This window comes from Penicillium paradoxum (assembly GCF_028828445.1).
Source record: "Penicillium paradoxum strain IBT 22861 chromosome Unknown utg000003l_segment0_segment0, whole genome shotgun sequence".
Classification (NCBI taxonomy): Eukaryota; Fungi; Ascomycota; class Eurotiomycetes; order Eurotiales; family Aspergillaceae; genus Penicillium; species Penicillium paradoxum.
This window is the reverse complement of record NW_026643181.1, coordinates 3,450,413-3,471,397: the sequence shown is the minus strand read 5'-3', so window position 1 is coordinate 3,471,397 and position 20,985 is coordinate 3,450,413. Positions and strand designations below refer to the sequence as shown.

The 20,985-nt window shown below is 50.7% G+C and overlaps 4 protein-coding genes across 4 annotated transcripts; 1 reads left to right on the top strand and 3 right to left on the bottom strand.

Annotated features, from left to right (window-relative positions):
- Window positions 1–641: 641 nt before the first annotated feature.
- On the bottom strand, window positions 642–1,741 carry N7457_003150 (short chain dehydrogenase/reductase family protein; the record flags this gene model as incomplete). The annotated part of the gene is made up of 2 exons (XM_057174195.1): window positions 642–1,651; window positions 1,705–1,741. 2 exons carry the CDS (start codon window positions 1,739–1,741, stop codon window positions 642–644), a joined length of 1,047 nt encoding a protein of 348 aa, XP_057034346.1.
- Window positions 1,742–2,847: 1,106 nt separating this feature from the next.
- Window positions 2,848–6,291, bottom strand: clcA (putative C6 finger domain protein; the record flags this gene model as incomplete). Its single annotated transcript, XM_057174194.1, has 3 exons — window positions 2,848–3,142; window positions 3,243–5,671; window positions 5,743–6,291. 3 exons carry the CDS (start codon window positions 6,289–6,291, stop codon window positions 2,848–2,850), a joined length of 3,273 nt encoding a protein of 1,090 aa, XP_057034345.1.
- Window positions 6,292–14,387: 8,096 nt separating this feature from the next.
- Window positions 14,388–16,476, bottom strand: N7457_003148 (uncharacterized protein; the record flags this gene model as incomplete). Its single annotated transcript, XM_057174193.1, has 3 exons — window positions 14,388–14,678; window positions 14,763–16,204; window positions 16,452–16,476. The coding sequence occupies 3 exons, from the start codon at window positions 16,474–16,476 to the stop codon at window positions 14,388–14,390; spliced, it is 1,758 nt and encodes a 585-aa protein (XP_057034344.1).
- A 1,421-nt stretch (window positions 16,477–17,897) lies between these two features.
- On the top strand, window positions 17,898–19,181 carry N7457_003147 (uncharacterized protein; the record flags this gene model as incomplete). Its single annotated transcript, XM_057174192.1, has 1 exon — window positions 17,898–19,181. One exon carries the CDS (start codon window positions 17,898–17,900, stop codon window positions 19,179–19,181), a length of 1,284 nt encoding a protein of 427 aa, XP_057034343.1.
- Window positions 19,182–20,985: the final 1,804 nt, after the last annotated feature.

Genomic DNA, 20,985 nt, shown 5'->3' with positions numbered 1-20,985 from the left:
CGCTTCACCTGTTCTTCGTCCTGTCGTCGAGTTCTGTCAGAAGTGAGATGCAGAAGATCTGGCAGAAAAAAAAAATCAGAACAAAAAATGAGATTTGCCTGCGATGAACTGTCGGTGCAACGAGTGGAGCGAATCAAAGTCGCGGTGAAGCATCGTGCACGGGCCCTCGACGGGGCTGGGATTCGATTTCGTCAGCCCAGCCATCGACTTACTACGTCCTCTATCAGTCTTGCAAGCACATATAATTACACTGGCCGAGGCACTATCGGGCTACAGGATTGGGAAGAGAAGTTCCTCGTGAGAGAGAGTCTCTCGCCAACAATCATTCCAATACGACCATCCTGCGGACGGAGCACGGAGCACGGAGTATACGTTCAAGACCTCCTCCAAGGGCGCGATTATTGCGCCACACATCAGCAAGGTACCACCCGAATTCCTATGAAGGGGGGTGTAAGTGGCGAGAAGCCAGCAAAGGAGTGAATCTCAGAGTCTCGGACAGTCTCTTAAAAAATATATCCTATGTTCCAAATCCTATCGAGTACGAAGTATACTATATCCTCCTAAGAACCAAAAGCAACATCGCCGTTAAAAAAAAAAAAGTCCAAGCCCTAAATAACCCATATCCATAAACCCAACTCCACCTAACCAGCCCTCATCAATTTCTCCAACTGACACCGCAACGAATGCTGCATCCACAACGGAAACCCTCTAAAGCTCGTAGAAATCCACCCGGCCGAACCAGGTACAACAACATGTCCGCTCTCCCCCTTCAACACCTGCCTGACCGTCTCCTCCGCCACCGTCTCCGGATGAAGCAATGGATTAATCCAAGTATCATCCGGCGTCAAGTTCTTAATCAATGTAGTCCTCGTAAAGCCCTGCGTCACAAGCACAGTACGAACCTTTGGCGCCTGGTACCGCGTAACCAGCTCCGCACCAAGACCCTCATGGAACGCAATCGCCGCCGCCTTACTAGCCGAGTAATCGACCATATTCGGCGTGACAGTGTAGCCCGCCTGAGAAGCAACGGTGACGACCATGCCGTGGTTAGCCTCAATCATGTCCGGGAGGAATTCCTGTGCGAGCCAGTAGTGGGCCAGCGCGTTGACCTCGAACATGCGGCGGGTTGTGGCGACGGTGGTTTTCAAGATGGTTTGGCCGGTAAGGATGCCAGCGTTGTTGATGAGGATGGTGGGTCGGCCGAGGCTAGCGCGGACTTTGGTGGCTACTTCGGTGATGTCGGAGGGAGAGGTGATGTCGCATTCGTAGAAGCGGACACTGTTGGGCAGGATGTCGTCGGTTGGTGGGGGGACTATGTCCAGGATGGCGACTTTGATGTCGCGTTCGCCGAGTTGTTGGGCGATGCGTCGCCCGATGCCATTGCTGCCGCCTGTGAGGATGACAACTTCGCGGTTCCAATTGTAGTGGTCGCTGACGCGGTTGTTAAGTGTGCGTCTGTCGAGCCAGTGGCTTAGACGGCTGATGGCAGCTTGTGCTGCCAATACTTTGAGGATCTTGTCGAGATATGGGTGCTGTTGCATATATTCACGGCCTTGGGCTGTGTATTGAGCTAGTGCGAGGATAGGGAGGATCTTCCATGGGTCCAGCAAAGTGCGGGATATCAATTTGCCAAGTACATCAGCCGTGAAGCCTAGGGTTATATGTGAGCTTTGGGCTGCATATGATCGTCACAAGGGTTGATACCTTCCCTCGAGGGCCACTTTTTTGCGTTCGATGCCATATTCCAAGTGAGGATGTATGTACTCCGTGCACCTTCACACTCAATTTCTCAATGATCCAAGATGGGGAACACAGGAGCTAAAAGCTGACAGCGAATGTCTATATGTAGTATGGAGTAAGCCGACTCGTGCCATTCGGCCCTCCTGATCTATATGCGGGGAAGCCGAGGTCCGCGTGCATTTAATCGTTCTGTTCATCACAACGGTCAGATCAACATAAAGCCCGAGCCCCTTGAGCTGAAAGGAGTCTCGAGTGGGATCTTGCCCCGCGACGCCCAGGCCAACAGGGTATCTGACCCGGTGCACGGGCATTCATAACGTGTACACATATGCCACTTTATCTAGAATCTTGGCTTTCATCTCAATTGATTGCTGTTCTGTCCAGACGTATAATCTGCTGGGTAGATTAATCTACAGAATCAATCCCCCCAAAATGCAACCCAGACTAAAATTGGAGGTATATAGTTCCACAAACACCGGTACCACCCACAAGACAAAGACAACTCTTTGCCTGAAATAAGAGGGGATATGGCACAGCCATAACCACCAATGGGAAAGATAGATTGGAAAAGTGTCCAGAAAATGAATAACAAACAGAGTTGTTTGACTCGCAATGCATGCAGGTAGAATCCCCACAGAAGAACTCCACATCCCGGGCGTATCCCCGAGGAAACCATCGGGGGCACAAAATGCTTTCAACCCTGAAACTAGAACACGAAAATTGGAAAGTAAAGGTGCGAAATCCAGATCCAGTCCAGTCATCGCCTTGAGGCAATCAAAAGAGGGGTGAGTTCGCGCGACGTACAGAGAAGTTGCACCTATCCAACCACCGGGTATAATATCCAGGAGATCTGGGGGTCGTTCCCAGATCCGTGAGTGCCGGATATTGGTGTCGGATAGGGCACGGGCGACACCAATGAAAAGAAGCGTATAGTGCACAAGGTATAGATGACAAAACATATAACAAATGGAGAGCGCGGAAGGGCTCAGGCTTAAAGGGACATGCATGATGTGTTCATAAAGATATCGAATATCAGATATTGGGTGGCGAAGCCCATAAAGAACGGGATGAAAAGAAACGAGATGGACTTTGACGTTAGATGCACATTCAGGGGAAACTCATGCTTGTAGATTGGCTGCTCATACTCGGAGCTTGACCGCTCATGTTTGGGGTTTGGCTGCTCAAGTTCGAGGGTTGGGTCAAGTCAGGGGCGTGCTTGAAGATCTTTTCGTAGATCTCGGTGAGTATACGGGCATCGGCGCGAAGGGTGGGGGAGATGTTCTCGCTTTGGATGAGGAAGCTAATAGTGCGTCTGAGCAGGCGATCGAGTAGCTGTTCATCGACGAGCCCCTTGAGGCTGGACATGTAAGTTGCGGATAAAACGAGCATATTGCCAAATTGCCTGTGGAGAAGCTATATTAGCAGTGTTTCTATGTCTGTGGGTTGTCTCATTTCTTTTTTTTTTTTTTTTTTTTTCAAAACCCAGTGATGGGGCTACTTACGCATGGGCAGTGCCGAAGATGTTGGTGACGACCAACCGATGTCCACCTACACCATCAAAAGCCTCCGTGCTCTTGACTGCCGAACTAATACAGATCTCGCAGGCTTGTTTCAGCTTCTTCGGAAGATCTTTCAACCGGACCTTTGGGGGAGTCCAGCCATCAGCGCTTGCGCTTGGCGTAGAGCCCATGTCACTAGACATGCGGGCCATGTTCGGGGCACGAGTTTTAGCGTGCAGCATCGAGGGAGACATTTGTTGGGAGGTAGGCGAGTCCACTGAGGCCTGGCCGACTGGACCGACACGAGCACCAGTATGGCCATAGTGCAATGCGTGATAGAGTAGAGGTCGGTGGATGATATACCGAGCACCGTAATACTTGGCGCGCATACGAGCAGCATTGATTTCGTTTGCTGGCGGGTCGCTTTCGTCCCACTGCATGCTTAGAGGTAGGCTTCCGCGCCAGAGATCGAGGTTCAGACTCAAAGCCTCCTGTACAGTTGATGACCATCGCATCTGGCCTTGCTTTTCGACCTTGTACAAATCAGTGTGTACCCGATTCAAGACTTTGCGCAGGTGGATTTGGGCCGAATAAAACAGCATCATCATGGTTTGAGGCGCGTTGAGATCGTTAGGTAGGGTAATGGTAAATTTCCCTTTCGGGAGCTCCATTCGTCCCTCGGAACGCGAGATACCACTCGCTGGGATATCAAGCTCGGCGAGCAAATCACTCTCCAACTGCAGACATGTCCAGTATGCGAAATTGTACAAGTCCTGCATAGGCCCCTCCTCGAGTCGTTCATATCGCTTTGTTCTCACGAGCACCTGGCAAGCCCTTGACGCCTGAGAGATCCAACTGTGACTCTGGAAAGGATGAGCCAGCTGGCCAGCATAAAGCCCAGCAAGCAGTGCGGATTGGACATGTTCCACCTCGTTGGCACCTTGCAGATGACCCAAGATCGCGGTCCCGTATCCATAGAGAGTCAGGCCCGGAATGACCTGATAGTTCTTTGTACGGCCCTTTTCATCCATCGTCGATGACACGGTTCGCCGTGACAAGCTTTTTCGGCTCTCGCCTAGGGTGGAGGTGGTAGTGGAAAAAGACTGGCTAGGAGTGGTCTGCATTGGCAGCACATACATGGAATGCGAAAGCGACATCGGCATGGACGGATCCGAGTTTGGCGGGGAAAGCACTCCGTTGGCGGCAAATGTTGCGTTCGCAGGCTGGGCGGGAACAACTGGTGGGAGTGGATCAGGAATATACTGGCGGCGGAAATCAATCTTCTCGTCCATAATAGGCCCAGGAAGAGGAGCACTGGTTTCGCAGATAGCACCAAGCGCCATGCATAGCAAAACCACGGCATTGTCGATATTTTTACCAACTCGTGGCCGCAGCGGGTTGGAGATAGTCTCCATGAACTCTCCACACCCACCTGGATTCTCGTTGGATCGCCTCCGTTTGGCGGGTGGAGGACCATCACGAGCTGGTCTGGTGTAATTCGAGCTCAAGCTCGGGGAGGAGTTGGGACGACAATAGATGCGGATAAAGTTGGTGACCTTTATCTCAAGTTCACTTTGCATAAGGAACGGGTGAAGTTTGAACATGTTGTCGAGATAACTCTGATAATAGCGACGAGCAGTCACGGCATCCAGCTTCAAGTTACCAAACTTGTCAATCTCGGCGTCAGAATCAGGGCCCGCACCATCCCCATCAGTTCGGACACCATCGAGATTTTCCCCCATTGGTAATTCACTGTCATCGGCCGTGAATGAGATTTCGCCTTGACCATAGATACTGATAAGACCGCGCTCTTCTTCCAATCGCATCACATAATCCTCGTCATATTCTTCGGGGATCAGCAGCTTCTTGATTGAAGGCCACATCAATAGCTTGTGGGCTGCAGTAGTGTGCTCCACCGGGATCGATAGCTCTCCCTCGGCCTCAGTTATCGAGTCATCAAACCTCGAGTCCACTGGTACCATGTTCTGGGCAGGGATGGCGGAGGCCGGGATTCTCTGGGCAGGGGCAGGCATCTCTGCACTCCCGGGATCCAAAGCATTGGGAGGTGAAGTATGAGTTTGCGGCATCTGAGTCTGTCCTGCCTGAGTCTGCGCCATCTGAGTTGGCGGCATCTCAGTTTTGAGAGGAGGGTCCGACTTCACGACCGGTGGTGGGAGGACCGGACGCGCTTCAACCGTCGGAGGCGTTTTTTCGGCCTTTTCTTTGAGCAATTTCTCTTCCAGTTGCTGGAGTCGATCTTCCAGGAGGACCTGCATCGCAGTCATCTTATCCAATAATAGCTGGGTGGTCTTTTCTTGCTTGTGTGGTGGTACCTCTTTATAGACACAACCCAAGCTGTTCTCTTTGCAGTGACTACAATGCGGTCTTCCCTCGTCACATTTTGCTTTCCTAGCTCGGCATTGATCGCACGCCTGTATAGCTCAGTCAGCAAGAAAAAAAAAAAAAAAAAAAGAACCTTGTCTGTTCTGCGAGCCCAACGTACCTGTGTAGCCCGGTTTGCCTTGCGCTGACGCGCTCCCATCGCCTGATTCTGGTAATAGCCTGGATCGTACGCACCAGGCGGCGTCGAACCGGCAACTATTTGGGGAGCGGGGTTCATGAATTGCGAAGCGGGCGGTAACGCGCCGGAAACCGGTGTATGTTCGCCATTGCTCATCTGATCTGGGGGCGGGTAGCCCATGCGAGCGCGATAGTCTGGCGAGGCCTCGTGCGGCGCACCGTTGATGGGCTGGTGGAAGCTTGGGTGAGGGGGAGTTGGATCCTGCGGGGAATGCACGGGCGCGTGCGGGGGCAGGCCGTGACCATTGGGACGGCCATATGGGCCTTCCGGTGTGATTTGTGGCAATTCACGGTTCGGCATGACGGGATATCCAGGAGGTTGAGGTGGTAGGGGTGGCTGAGAATTTGAGGTGCGACGAGAGTCGGGGTGATGGCTATCGAAGGGCGGGGGGTATGCAGGGCGCCATGAGTCGTATGCTGCATGCGGGCCTGGGTGCGCATGGTGCCCCTCTGGAGGAGGCATGCGATTCATTTTTTTTTTCTCCCAATAGAGAATCCGGGTTTGCGGAGGGGCTTGAAGCTGCCAGGCGCAGTCGTCTCTTGTCGCAATTAGTCCCGGACCTTGGCGCAGGGTCTTTCTGGAGCGGACAAGGTACCGTTTTCAAAGCAAATGGGCTTGGTCAACTGGGACTTAAGCCAACATGGCGCTTGGAGATAGGAAGAGCGTAAATAAAGGGCAAGAACGGAATGGAGAATGGGACTGATGTCGGAAGGAGCGAAAGTCGGGAACAATGAAATCAGATCACGCCGTTAGAAAAGGTGTTTCCCGCGAATCAAATAGCGCGCCTAAAGCTCCGAATTTCCAGGTCACAAAAATGCGGTGATGTCGCAGTTCTGGAGTGGGTGAGTAGTGGAGCTAAACAAAGAAATAGTCAGATTACGGCGATGATCCGACCAGGGGCCTGCCGTTAGACCGAGCTATAGGAGAAACAAAACTTGGAAATGAAGCAGCGATTCCAGAGAGCCAAAAGTGAGGTGCATCCACCGTATATACGACAGATCGCAAACAGAAGTACAAGGTTGGGCACAAGGAGGGGAAAAAACCCAAGATGAAGTCCAAGTTGCGATGTACAGGTACACGGTATGTACTGGGTACCGGTCACGCAGCAGGTACCCTGGTCAGGTATGGTACGGCTGTCACAAAACCACGTACCTGAGCCCGTGGGCAATACGAATAATCCTGGGGAGCTAAATCAGAAAGCATTCGATTTCCCGCGTTTGGGAGACTAGAAGGGGAAGAGAGGAAATCGGATTCTGGGGGAAGAGAGGGGAAACATATAACATAATAACAGAATAACATAATAAATCACATAGTTCGAATTACGCCTGTAGGGATCGACGTGTGTTTGCCCCTCTCCCTGGATCACGGAGAGTACCTCAGGAATCAAAACAACTGTCTTCTCGTGGCTTCCGATTTTCATGATTTTTGGTACATATCTTTTTTAGGAAACCCCTGAAGGAAACACAAGTACTTCCTCTGTTACAGTTGACAGGTCGGCTTTGATTTTCCTTTTTCCGTTTCTTTTTCCCTCTTTCTTTTTCTTTTTCTTTTTTTCTTTTTTCTTTTTTTTCTTTTTGCCGACTTTCCTAACGGTGGGTCCGGCGGCTGGGGAAAATACATATGAGATGGTCTGCAGAAGCGAGATTATATTAATATTCATGGACAAAGATGTGAATCCAGCGGGACGAGGCTCCGGACAGCCCATCTCTCCTAGGGACATCTCTAGTACTCCGTACTACGATCGAAGCTAGGGTCCTCCGCGTGGAACGGGGTCAACCGCTTCGCCGGGAAATGCGCCATGCAAGTTGCTTCCCTGGTTGTCCCGGGAGAGATGGTAGGTATCCGGATTCGCTCAAGGCGAGTGCAAAGCAGTGCTCATCTCACATTACAATATGATCCATGTCGGGCAGCGATCAATGCTCAGGGAACCTGGAACTCGAGTGCGGAGTACGGAGTATACTCTTAAGCCAGATATTGTATCCAGATCAATTCTCTCCCAATCTATGAATCATCCTCTTCGAAGGGTCAAGAATTCAGAACGCGAACCCCCCAACCCTCCCAGGAAACAATTGACAATGGATGTGTCCGGACGTCAAGTGGGATCGCCTTCCAGAGCCTCAAATACCCAATAACACGCGCCGCACTGGCCGTCAATGCGGTCAATAAACTCGGAAACACTTGCAAGGGGCGCTTCTCAAACATATATGTTGTAGGCCATGGAAACTCTGGACTGGGGATTCGGTTAAATCGGTAGACGTTCAGATCGGCGATGTCTGAGCGCTTGCAAGCCCCTCTCCATCCAGCGCATCCTTCATTGGAGCGTCATTCGGGGATATCTTTTCCATCCCGTGGCTCCCAGGGCGGCGGTTGTCGGGGCTGATCAGCAACCCAGAGCTCTGGGCACCTCCCCGTGGGCTAAAGTGTCGTTTAATTCAGATACACTTTGAGCCGGCATCCACTTATCTCCGGAGAATTGGCCATGGGAAAATATCTAACATACCTCATGTGCCCTACGTGAATATAGTACGGAGCAGGTACATACCTTGGTACAGAGTACCAAGGCCAGGTATTGTAATTACGGCGTACTCGGGGTTACCCGTCGCTGGCCCATGGATAGGCACATCCACAGCTTCCAGGGGATTCTTCCAGAAAAAGGAGTGGAGAGGCATCCTCACGGCTTATCTCCTTCCCAACGGAGACGGTGACACGGTTTACCCCTTGATCAGGATGCAGCTCAAGGCCTCTGTGCCACCGAACATTCAACGGCGTTCCTCATCTTCTGGGTCAACCGGATAGTGGCACACAGTTGCTCCAGCATTCCTGGGGTTCGATTCGTTCTTTTTTTTTGCTTTTTTCTACCCAAAAAAACCGTTGATTTGTGTCCTGTCCGTGCCGTCACCCGCTTCAATCCATAGCCACTCGGCAAAGATAGAAGGATCATGGTGGAGTACAATATTGTGGTATGCCTACTCCGTACTCCGTACTCCGGGAGTGGATAGTGTATGGATACCTACACAATCCCCCCATCTCAAGGCTGATTACAGTACAATAGACCTCACCATGAACCGAGGGAATGATTCCCTCTGGTCAAATTGTCTGAGAGTAGATTGATTCACCTCAAGTAATGTCAGGGGTGTCCGCTCTCCAAAAACCGGAGCATGGAGGAGCAATGATCACTTGGAGGATCCTTCATATGGAGCCGGGATTGGACGGCACGAATGGGGTGCGTACGGAAACAAGAATCAAAAATATGTAATCCGAGGCTAAACCGAGGAAAACGATCCAGCAATGTGAGGCGGGTATCTGAATAGTCCGTTGCCAATTCCAAGACATCCCACTCCGGTTGACAGCCGAATCGAGTTCTTGCCACCGTTAAGGGGTTTAATTAGGGTTACATGGATTTCCACTTTCCCATACAAACGTATCCTTCCAGTTTCGATCAGCCATTTCGATCAGCCATTTCGATCAGCCATTCGATCAGCCTTTCGATCAGCCATTCGATCGGCCATTCGATCTCCCGTTTTGATCTGCCATTTTGATCTGCCATTTTGATCAGCCCTGTTGACCTGCCCTTTGCACTATCCTGTCCACTAGGTTCGGGGCGGTGCATGGGTTTCGATCTTCATCTCTCTATGTATCCTGCGACTACGCGTTGCTCGGTGTGTTGTTTCTAAGCATAATAGATGAGAATGGATCCAGGATGATAAGAAAGTAGAATGTCAATCAGGCCAATGAGAAAACAAATATCCATTGTCATCAAGCCCAATCCCTTCTCCTCGCTTCGTCTCTACTAGAATTTTGGAAAGCCTTCATACCTTCCAAACAATGCGCTCCTGCATCCAGATAATAGCTGCACGCCATGCACAGTGCAGCATGTCGATACCTACAATTAAGTTCCCAGACCCATACGATATGCAATGTTGAACGCAAGGGGTAACCACCGAACATGACATTATCCAACCCAAAATCCAACCTCTCTATAAGCACAGGGGACACCTATGTCATAGTCCAAACACCTACACCTTCCAAGTGGGACTGCTCAATGTCTTGGAGCCTCAAGCCTCTGGGATCAACCGCACTACTCCGTACTTCGTACTCCAAGCCCGGTAGCGAGACAGACCTAAAGTTTGATATTCTCCTTTGCATTCCTTGAATTATACTACCTTATAAGCCTTAGGTACGTTCCTGTATAATGTATCGCTATGGATCATGTACAGTGCCGCGTACAGCCGAAGCTTTCGCCTCCGAGAAATCCCAAGGATCCGAATGAATATGCAGCAGACCTGGCTCGTATCCAATCAGGACTGAGCATCATCTTCCCGCGACGACAACATACTTGGAATGACGCCATATGGGGAAGAAGACGCGGGCGATCTTCTCTCTAGGCCGTGATCCCCACATCAACTCCGTATTGAAAGAAGGCGATACGGAGGGTTGCATAGTGGTTGGATATGGCTTTCTCACATTAGACTCGGATACTGATGCAAAATTGATATGGCCCGTATGTACGGACTAGACGGAGGATTGAGGGCAAGTAGAGATGCAGCTTACACCTCTACTATCTATGGAGTACGGAGTAGAGAGGATGCATGTTCTAATCAGATAGTTCGGGGGATCGATGGATGCCATACCTAGGTACGGAGTACGGAGTACTGACCTAGTTGCCACCGTCGCTGATATGACATCGTGAGAGGTTGCACAGATGGGTATGGCGTATACGGAGTACGAAGTGGCTCAGACGACGTTGACACGCGCCAAAGGCAAAGTCGAAAACGCCGATAGTCTAAAATCAAACTGCAACCGCAACCCTAGCCTGTCACTCCTGTCATGTCTCATAGAGCCAGGTCACACGATAACATGCGCAGCTTCCTTACCAGTCTATTCTATCAATTCATTTCAAACGGAACTTCGCAATTTTCGGCGATACCAGCGCATGTTTCGCGTAATTGCCCACAAGTCGCGCTGAAATGTGATCGCCTTCATTCTCTCGGTACCTTTGACACATGAATTTGTCACTATACTCCGTACGGAAGATAGGGGATGATCTTCTGATGGCGGAAGGCTAGGCCCGCGAAGCGCGTCTTCTCCAGGGTTTCGATCGACTTTGATCGAGTCTAGAACGAACGCTACATCTCACGGGACACGACAGAATCCTGTTGACGATCGGGACTGCAGCACAGCAAGCGCAGATTTGATAAATCTGCCAGGGCTCATTCTTGACTGCGAGTTGTTTTGGAGCAGCACCAGCTACCTATCGATTTGGGAGGCGCAATTAGTCCTTCTCCGCTTATCCCCACATGCGCGACACGGTTTTAGTCTCATATCTCCACTCAGAAGGTGCAAAATGTGATGTGTAGAGGTTGTACAACACACACCCCCTTTCACCGTTGGCTGGGACCATGTCTCGACTTGAGAGTTCTGTTGCCACAGTGATCTGTGCAACTGATACATCGAGATTCATCACTTACTTACCTTCCTAGCTCCCGGCCGGAGGCGCTCCCACGTGGGTTTTGCTCCATGTGGTCATAAGGTGTGGGTTGGATCTACTCGAGCTATCGCGAGAAGCCTCGGATCCAAATGCGCCTCTAGCCACTCTGAAAGCTAATTAGAGCCGATCACCTCTGGCAATATCGCTCGCCAAATCCCGATCGCGATTCACTCGCTTGTCACATCACCCCCTGGCTCGGGGTTGCCAACTACCTTCTGAAAGGGTCTTCAACAAGGCTTAATCAAAATGCAGAAGAGAAGAACAGAAGTCAAAGCAAGATCTACCTCCTTACGCTGCATCACCTCTTGGGACAAATCACCGAGGCTTGAACATTGGAGTTCATATGAACCGCTGGTCCGTTCGCCAAATGCAAGGGAAACCGAAAAGAATGAAATCATGAAGGACAAGATCAGTGTCCACAGCCCAATTGGTATTCTTGCAGCCCTAGATTCCAATCCGGCAAAAACCAAGGAAGTCAGGATTACAACCGGATTCTGACCCCGTGAGGTGTTACCGAGTTGTGGCAGAAGAGGTCAGTCTGGTCGGATTTCGAATCAGCCGGTCAACGTTGAAAGTTATTGGTGATGTGCAATATCACTCAATCCAGCTCTACCGCCAAAAGTCAGCCCTCCGTCGAGCCGTCGAGCCGACGAGCCTCCTAGCGCGGCTGTGTACCTTGCCGTGGGGGACAAATGGATTTCCAACGCGACTACGGAGTACCTCAGATATCTCACATCGTTCCCGCTGTCGAAACCGACATTCTGGAGTCACCATCCACTTTATGCATAGCATTCACGCAAGTCATGGTTTTGTACACCCCCTTTATGTTGGTATTGCCTAAATAGGCAGTAGACTGGATTCTGGTGAGGTTAGCTCCTCCCCACTTCCTCGAACCAGTTACTTGCATAGATTCTAATCTCTGAGATCAAACAACCAGCCCCCTGGGTCATCAATGCATCGTACACAGCTTGATCTCATTCTGATCTGATTTTGAGTTTCTATTTCTGCAGCCTCCGACCTATGGAATTGAGTTCAAGGCTCTCGATTGACGATTATAACCCCCCTGAAGCCGATCTCACTCAAGGGATAGCTCTTATTTGGGAAACTTACATCCCTGGCCTGAGCAATTGTTCCCCGAGTACTCCGTACTCCGTAACCCGTACTCCGTACACCGAATCGTCACTCCACGGCCTCCACATGGCCTTCCAGCTGAGCGGGTACACACCGTACTTTTGTTCATCCCCATTGGGCAGTGCTCCGCACAGAGCCTTATTTGCGCCGATGTATGTATTGCACTGGAATGTGGACACTTGCTCAGCGCACCATATTCTTGATTTGGGGGGTCCACGGGGCTCATCACGCTTTGTCATGGATATGGTGTGATCCGCTGCAGCCTGCGGTTGATACCCATTGTTCTATAAGGCTCGAGCGCAGCGAGGTGAGGCGAAGGACAATTGGTATGGTTTGATTGGCTTTGCCCCGTACTTGATTTAGCGTTGATAGCGGGTCTTTGTGCGATCATCCCATCAGGAGATCGAATAGCGCTGGGGACCGTTTGGATACTTTGATACATACATTGTACACTCCGTACCTGTCCGTGTACGAGGGTCCAGCAGGACATCTCTCGGTAGGAAGTACGTGTATCTGGGAATATCGATAGCAACGAGTCTGTCCACTATACTTACAGAGTACTTGTATGGACTCCGTACTCCGTGCTTCTTCAAACCTGCAAACAAGCATCGGACCAACCCCAGTCCAGAGTCGACACAACCGTTGTCCATACCCATGTCTCCTCTGCTTTCGTGTTTTGAGGCGTCCAACCAGATCCGATCTCACCAACTCGATCCCCGAAGATCCATAGCCTCGATGATCGGGTAACAACCATGTACTACGGAGTACTCGGTACCAATACATATACCAATACCTCGTGTACTCCGTACCTCACGTCAATCGCAATAAGCGAACCCCATACACTGGAAAGTTACGGGGGGAAGAAGTCAGATCTGTCAAGCGACTGCAACGCGCCCCACCACAGCCAACGTGTGTACTTTGTCCTTGATACTCGAAGCCCTCCAGAGCACGCACCTGTACGGAGTACTCCGTACGGAGTATCTCGAAAACAAAAAGCAAACCAAGGATCGCACCATTACCCTCCTCCAGCCTCCTGACCGAAAAAGAAGAAAAGAAAAAAAAGCAGCGGTACGCGCGCTCAGACAGCCAAGACGCAACTAAAACAACTAGAGCCCGATCGAAAGGGTCTCTGATCTCATACAATCTAACTTCGCACAGAAATATCCTCACCTATCATGTCTATTTGTGACGCCGGCGGAAATTAAACGGGAAACGGAAAAGCGACCGGTGGCATTGGCCGGTTTGGGGACCACTCTTCACACTCTCCACACCGGGCGCTGAGAATCAGGATTTTGACAGACTATCATCTCGATACATCACATTTGGAACGGATTGGTTGGTCTGGACCGTTGCTGCTTTCGCTTGGCCTTTTTCTTTTCTTTTCTGATATTGGGACGGAGGAAAGGTCGTTGGAGTTGAGACACCGAGTATGTCCGGGTATGCGTTGTTCCATACGGAGTACGGAGGGTTCCTGGGTTTCAGGGGCAGGAAAAGTACTCCGTACCGAGGTAGCATGTAGAACAATGATGGCGATGGGAACAGATATACCTGCCTCGGTAGGTACTCCGTGTTGAGCACGAGGCCCGGAGTAAGCATTGAGTTGGAGTGCCAATGTTGCAAGGGTACGCTGGATCGAGGTATATTGAGGCCTTACTGGACAAGCTCAACGATGTCTATCTCCTCCTCGAGTGTCAATTGACGACCTGCTCAGGGATCTCTAAATCTTTCTACTTGATATCTTCATTCGAGGAATTGCACAAGGCCATAGCTGTGATCTGTTGTCATTGGAGATGGGTATGGTAAATAAACAAGTAAAAAAAGGACATCGACGATGACATAGCAACCGAGAAATGGAAGATGATTGCTGCGCCGTTTGTACAAAATGCATCGCTGGAGAAAGGCCTCTGGGGCCAGGAGCTAACAAGTCTCTACGAACACCATGTATGCTCTACAATGGATGCTCTATCGGTAACTCTGACGGCACTGGAAGGTCAGCTTCACGTCGTGTCTGTCTTAGCTGGTGGTGGAACAGTTGCCAGACTCCCCGGAGTGCTTCGATGCGGTCTTTGGCATCAAAGAGGTCGAACCACCTAGTCCTTTCCAGCTGAAGTACATGCCATGGCTGGTCTTCGGTTGCAGGGAAAGTGCTGTCGCCGTGAGTGAGAATGTCCAGGTACCGTCGGTGAACGCGGAGGTGCAGGATGGAGATGTGATGGTTGATAGATGAGATCATGTAAATCTGTAGACGATCGGAATAGTTAGCTTTGTCATGCCGCCATATGCACACTCAATCTCAATACAAACTGGGTAACATGTGACATACATCATCAAAAGGGCTCTCCTGGACCTTGCCTATCTGCAAATAACTCATTCGTTTATCCCAAAGACTGGGCCCAGGCTGCAGGATCTTCCACTTCTCAGTGCTGGTGAGTCTCCGCATAGCACTTGGTCTTCGCGCGAGAGATGTGACAAATGGATGTTCAAACTTGTGACGCTTGTTGGCGCTCTCCGCCTCCCGGGCAGATGATCTAACTTCTTCCATCATCGAATCTGGCAAGGACATCCCGTGTCCATTGTGAACAAGATCATCCAGGATCCCGTCGTTGGAAGCCCCTCCGAAGCGAGGCGCCATGGTCCACCATTTGCCCTCGCCAGGTCGCTGCTCGGTTGCGCCTTCACGGGCACGCTCTTGTGCGGCGAGCAGCATGCCGCCCACCTCGCGGTACAGATCACTTATCTCACCAATTCCCGTCCCCGGGGTATCACCCGGGGCGCGGAAAGATGTCTCGGGGCGACACTGCGCGATGAGAACGGGGCCTTCGAGCATGCCGCTCCGCGCGAGCTGGCGGTCTCGCGGAGACCGGGAAGACTGGAAAGTTTGCCGGACGGGAAAGAGGAGGTTCTTGGCCGTGAGCCGTGGCGGAAGCGTAGGAGCGGTGACTTGGCATCCAAATGGCCATGCCGCCATCTCCACGAGTGCCCGGATTGTCTCGTCACGGATGTCATCCGGCATTTCGGCTCCATTCCCGACTCGACGACCCGTGTACCTGGCAACAACTGGCCGTTTCTCCTCGTCAACAGTGCCATTGTTCAGAGCCGCGGACGCCTGCGCTTCATCGAGCTCCATCGCATCTGCCAGTTCGGATCCGCTCTTAGACTCCGCATCCAATTGCATTTTGCGATCATCCGACAGCTCTATCTCTGACGGGGGTGTCGGCTCGGGGGTTGCTGGACGCTCGAAATAATTGTCTAGGCTGGTATCCCAGTATTGAGCCATGCGCTCTAACCCCGTCCAGAACTTTCTCGACTGCGTTATACGAACCCGACTCCGGCCCTCGCATGGCGGCAATCGAGACACTTCGCGAAAGGCGTCGTCATTGTCCAGCGACAGCTCCTTTTCTAAGACTTCATATCGTTCCTTCGTAGGATATGGGGCCCCGCTGCTCATCAACGGTCGGGGATTGTCGTCCGTTGGCTCGGCGATGTCTTTCCATGGCACGGGAGGACTGGGGTACGAGGGGTCTTCGGGAATCATGCGGGCGACTTCAATGTCCATGTCGTATTGGATGTTCAAGGGTTTGAAGCGCTCCAAGGAGATGTCCTGCGGGCGTTTGATGTCGGCCAGGAGACCCGGCATCTCCTTAAGTCTTGACTCGGACTCATTATCGAGGGCATTGGATAGGTTGTGTACGGGGAAATCGAGGGATATCGGGTGAGCAGGTGGTTTTCGTTCCTTCTCTGGCTCTGAAGTGGTGGAGGGTAAGGCTGTAGCAGGGTTGCGTTAACTCGGTGTTGCAATCGCGGCATGGGTGGCAAAGAAATTCTCGAGATATAGACAATGGACTGAAGGTCGCATCCAAACAGACAATCCCCAGCCAGGCGCCGTACAGTCACATAATCGCTTTGGGCCCGACTCGGATTCAACTGCCAAGGGGTTGAGATGGCGGGGAAGGGGAACACAACGAGGGGTAGCAAATAAAACGACCCTAGGCGGGCAAAGGAAGCTGCTTACCCAGCCCAGATCCCCAGCCAAACATGATGAGCTCTAGAGATCTAATGCAAATGCAGATGCAAGGTTATCGCCAAGTTCCAGTTTCACCCCGGGATCACATGGGAATCTGGTGAATGAACAACCGAAAAGGCAAGGCAGAAAAACACAGTATAGAGATAAAGAAGTCGAACAGTCGAAATTGGATCAAAAAAAAGAGTGACTCCCTGAGATGGGGAGATGGAGAAGAGAAGAAGGGAAATGGACTTTTGCAGGTGGGGAATTGGCGGGAACATGGACCTGCCTCTGTTTCTGTTCCTGTTCGCCTACTTCGTCTGCCATCTGAACTGGAGTTGATGCATCTATTGTCCAGGTTGGGATATATAACACACTGACTTGGTGCATTCGTTGATCGGCTGTATTGCTGTTTTGGCCTTGAAGAGGATCATCTATGGTGCTCCCACGTGCTCTTCTCCAAGGCCCCATACCCCGTACATGTACTCCCCTACTTTCATGGGCTACTCCTCTTATCTCGTATTCGTCTACATTTCTACGGAGCACTGGGCAATTTGTCTCTTGCAAGCTCAATCCTCTCTTTTATATTGCTTTTGGCTTGTGAGACTGTCTGACATCATCACATGATCTACCAAAAGAGGCATTGCTACTCGATGCTGGGCACATCTGCAGTATGACTCCAGAGAACTGCAAGACACCAGCAGCTGAATTAGGCAAAATGTGAAACCTCAGGGGGTAACTCCAGGTTGGACCAGTCAAAATGATCACCTTGGGTCTTTCGCCAATCCCGAAACGGCCTTATTTCGTCCGTGATACTCTCCCTGCTCCGATCCTACTTCCCCAGGGACAATGACGAGATTGTGTGCGTGCAGAAAAAGTTAGCGAGGGTCACATTATTGCATCGGATATTCTCTAGAGATGATCGTCCTCCGCTCCGGGTCTTATTGGACGGGGATGCTAAGCGCCGTTCATCTGTCACAGGAAGAGTTGCTTCCACCCAGACACCGGAAGAAGCGCCGGGTTCCAGACAAATGAAAGACAAGACCCCCTGGGAATTCGTGTGAAATCTTGCAGAATAGGAGGGGCAAAAAGTGTCTATATAACCCTCCGACCTCTTGGTATCTGACGTGCTACACTTTTGGCACCCCCACCGACGTGAATCCTGAACTGTATGGAATCCCGACCCAACCACGGGAGTATGTTCGTGGCTTTTTCGAGGCTTCAAGGAACAAAGCAAGGAATAAAGTATGGGGCTTGGATGAACTCTCAGAGTCACTTTGAGAAGCCTACTGCTTTATTGCGTTGTCGCTATATCCTTTGTCGGCCGGGGTCTCACATATAAAGGGATCCATTCTTCGACATCGCCCCTATGTTCCATACATCCAATAAGGACTTGGCAAATACCACCAGATCTGTCTTTTAACCGGCTGGTGTTGCCTGTGGGCTCGCGACGAGATGTCGAGTGCCTTCACTGCCATTGGTACTCCCTCTGCAGGGCTAGCCAGCATCACCCGGACGTGGACTACACATCTACCCTCTGAACCACCGAATCTAGTGACACTCACGTCAATTCAAACGGAGACTGTTCATCCTACATGGATCTACACAATATCCGACTCCGAGCGTGGTCCCAGCAGCACTGCGACCACTGTACTCGATCTCGTGTCGCCAACACTGAACCCAGCCCCAGTGACTGTAACGCTGACAACCACTGGTCTATCAACGACTAATCCGGACATCGTATTACCGACTGCCATCTCTATATCATCAACTGTCTCGGAATCGGCAACCTTCACATCGAGCCTAACAACCATAGTGTCTTCAAGCGCAATGAAAGATCTGCCGATTCCAACCACTTCAGAGTTATCTGAACACCTCGCGTGGAACTCCGATGCTCCTAGCAGCATATGGATTTCACAAACCTCATTGACTAGCCCAAGTACTCCTCCATCATTGCCACTGCCAGTCTTCCCGGAGGCGACGACTAGCTCCGTGAGCTCAGTTAGTGCCTCGACCATCTCAAGCACTGGGTCGTCCACCACACCCTCGATATCACCAGTCACCGGAGTTGTCACAAGCGCAAGCGCTTCAGACACAGCTCAAGCTGACCAATCGCACCCCAAATCCACCTCCAAGACCGGGACGATCGTTGGGAGCGTCATCGGAGCATCAGCATTCACCATATTCGCCCTTCTGGCCTTCGCTCTGTTCATCCGCCGCAGGCGACGCAAGCTCACGACAGAACGTCCCGATACAAGACAAAAGCTTTTACGAGCCGACTCCATGACCTCTTCAATCGGTCACTGCCGTTACCATTCCTATCCCTCGATGCCAGGCAATATCAGCCCGCGATCACCCAAGCTCCCAGTTATCCCATTGCAACCCTCCAATCCAGATCTGTCCCTGGACAGCATGTATCTGCGTGGCGAGCGCACAACACAAGATTCCTTTGCGAATCCGCCATCCGCAGTCATCGAGATATCTGCTCCATCTCGCAGCGTCTCAATATACTCTTCATCCTCCTGGGGAAACGGGCATGGGTATCCGAGCTGGGATTGCGAGCGCGAGGGCGCAGATTCCCTCGCTGTACCGCGCTTGAGTCCAGGTTATCTGGATACGCCGATGATGCGTGATAGCATGCGCAGTGACCCCTTCGACCTCGATCTCGAACCTCCTCCAAACGCACATCACCGGCCTTCGGCTCCTCCGCTGCCAACACCATGGGGTGTCAAGTTTTAGAAAGCAAACTTTGTTTTTTCTTTTCTTCTTTTGTTCGGGCCTATTTTCGGCTCGGTTCCGCTTCGCTTTGCATGTTGCATATATTATATGGTTATGTTGATACACTTGCTTTTCTCCCTTCTCTTTGACTGACGATGATAAGACTTTACGAACGTCATATATACCAGCTTTTTTTCACCTTTCACATTTATTTGCGTGTTGGTTTTTCTCTTTGATGCATCTATATCATATTTTTAGCTTGGTGTTGAAGGTCTGGATTACTCTTGGGGGTTCATTGATATGTACGATGAGACAGGGTGTGAGGATTTGTATTCCATTTTGATATTCAAAATATAGGCCTACTTTCAGATCTCGGTTCTTTCTTTTCTCCGCGTAACATTCTAGAATAAGAATGCGAGGAATGACGAGTGATGATTCTCTTCGTATTGGAGGCAATGGAATGGCCATCGGCTGAAACATGCTCAGGATGCCTGTCAGATCTAGCACATCGCCAACTTCATTGACCGCCACTCCTGACTTGTTTCAAAGGCCAAAGATTCCAAGCAAGGAGATGGAAGGGCCAAGGAAGCTGAAAGCCAAATATCATTATTTTGGAATGTTGTTTGCCCGACCGGTGTGTTTGATCGAAGTATGCCAGGCATCGCATCCAATTGAAAGAAGAGTCCACTCCAGGCCATGAAAAAGCTCTGAAAATAGATCTCTTTCTTCAGGGTATGGGGTGGCTTGTCTTCTCACCACTTTTGTCCCTCGTCATGCGGGACTTACCTACATCCAAGCTCGGGATGAACACATGTGGTGATCAGATGTCGAGTTGCGGTGAGTATTGGATCATGAATCGGCATTGGATTGAGGTCTTATTATGAAATCTGTAGATGGGATCCAGTGAACCTTGCTCTTACTTTCGCTCCTGGTAGGGTTGAAGTTTGAGCAGAGTTCTCTGTCGGGATATAGAGTCATGCTCATCCCGCCTTTGTGAGATCAGAGGCGTTCTAAGACTCCCGGAAGGATTTGGTGAAGCTTCACCGCCTCTTGAGATCATGGAAAGAGGTGGGAAATTAAAACGAACTGAGAATTGGAGAGGTTTGAGGTAGGCTTTTGTATGTGGGTTCCAAATCCGTACTCCGTATAGCTGCTGTCCTTATTTGAGCTTCTTGGCATGAGATTGGGGATTTAGACCCGTCTTTGCTGGTTTGTACAGTCATATACTTGGGCTTGAAGTCTGTCCTGCATTGGTTTTCATTAAGGTGAGGAATATAAATACATAGCGCGTATTCTTCCTTTACAGGGTTCGGAGGGCCACTTGCGACATTCCAAGTTGTATATTGGGGTCGCTGATACCTAGGTAGGTCTCAGGGAGTGATTCAAAATCTTAATTACTCTGGAATCATAGACACGGCCTCATTCAATCAATCTTGGGCTGGAATCTTTCTAGTGACGGGTTTTTATACTCCGCATTCTGTGGGGCTACGCTATGGATATATAGACACGAGTAACAATGATTCATATAAAATTTGTTTCTCCGCATAGACTTCGAATGAGTAGACATGCCAGAAGAAAGAAGTCAAATAGATATCCTGCAAGATCATCCCCATTGCAATAATGTGGTGTGAGTGGTGGGTTCATCTAGAAGTGGATAGGCCTTGGATTAAAGCCCCAGACAGCAGAGCCACCAGACCCATAAATTACATTGGAGTTCTTTGATCCACGACAGTGGTCAAGGGTATATAATAGTATGAGAGTCATTCCGATAAAGCCAATACAGAGCAAGAAAGTGTCAGCCACGCTGTATACATATACTGGGATC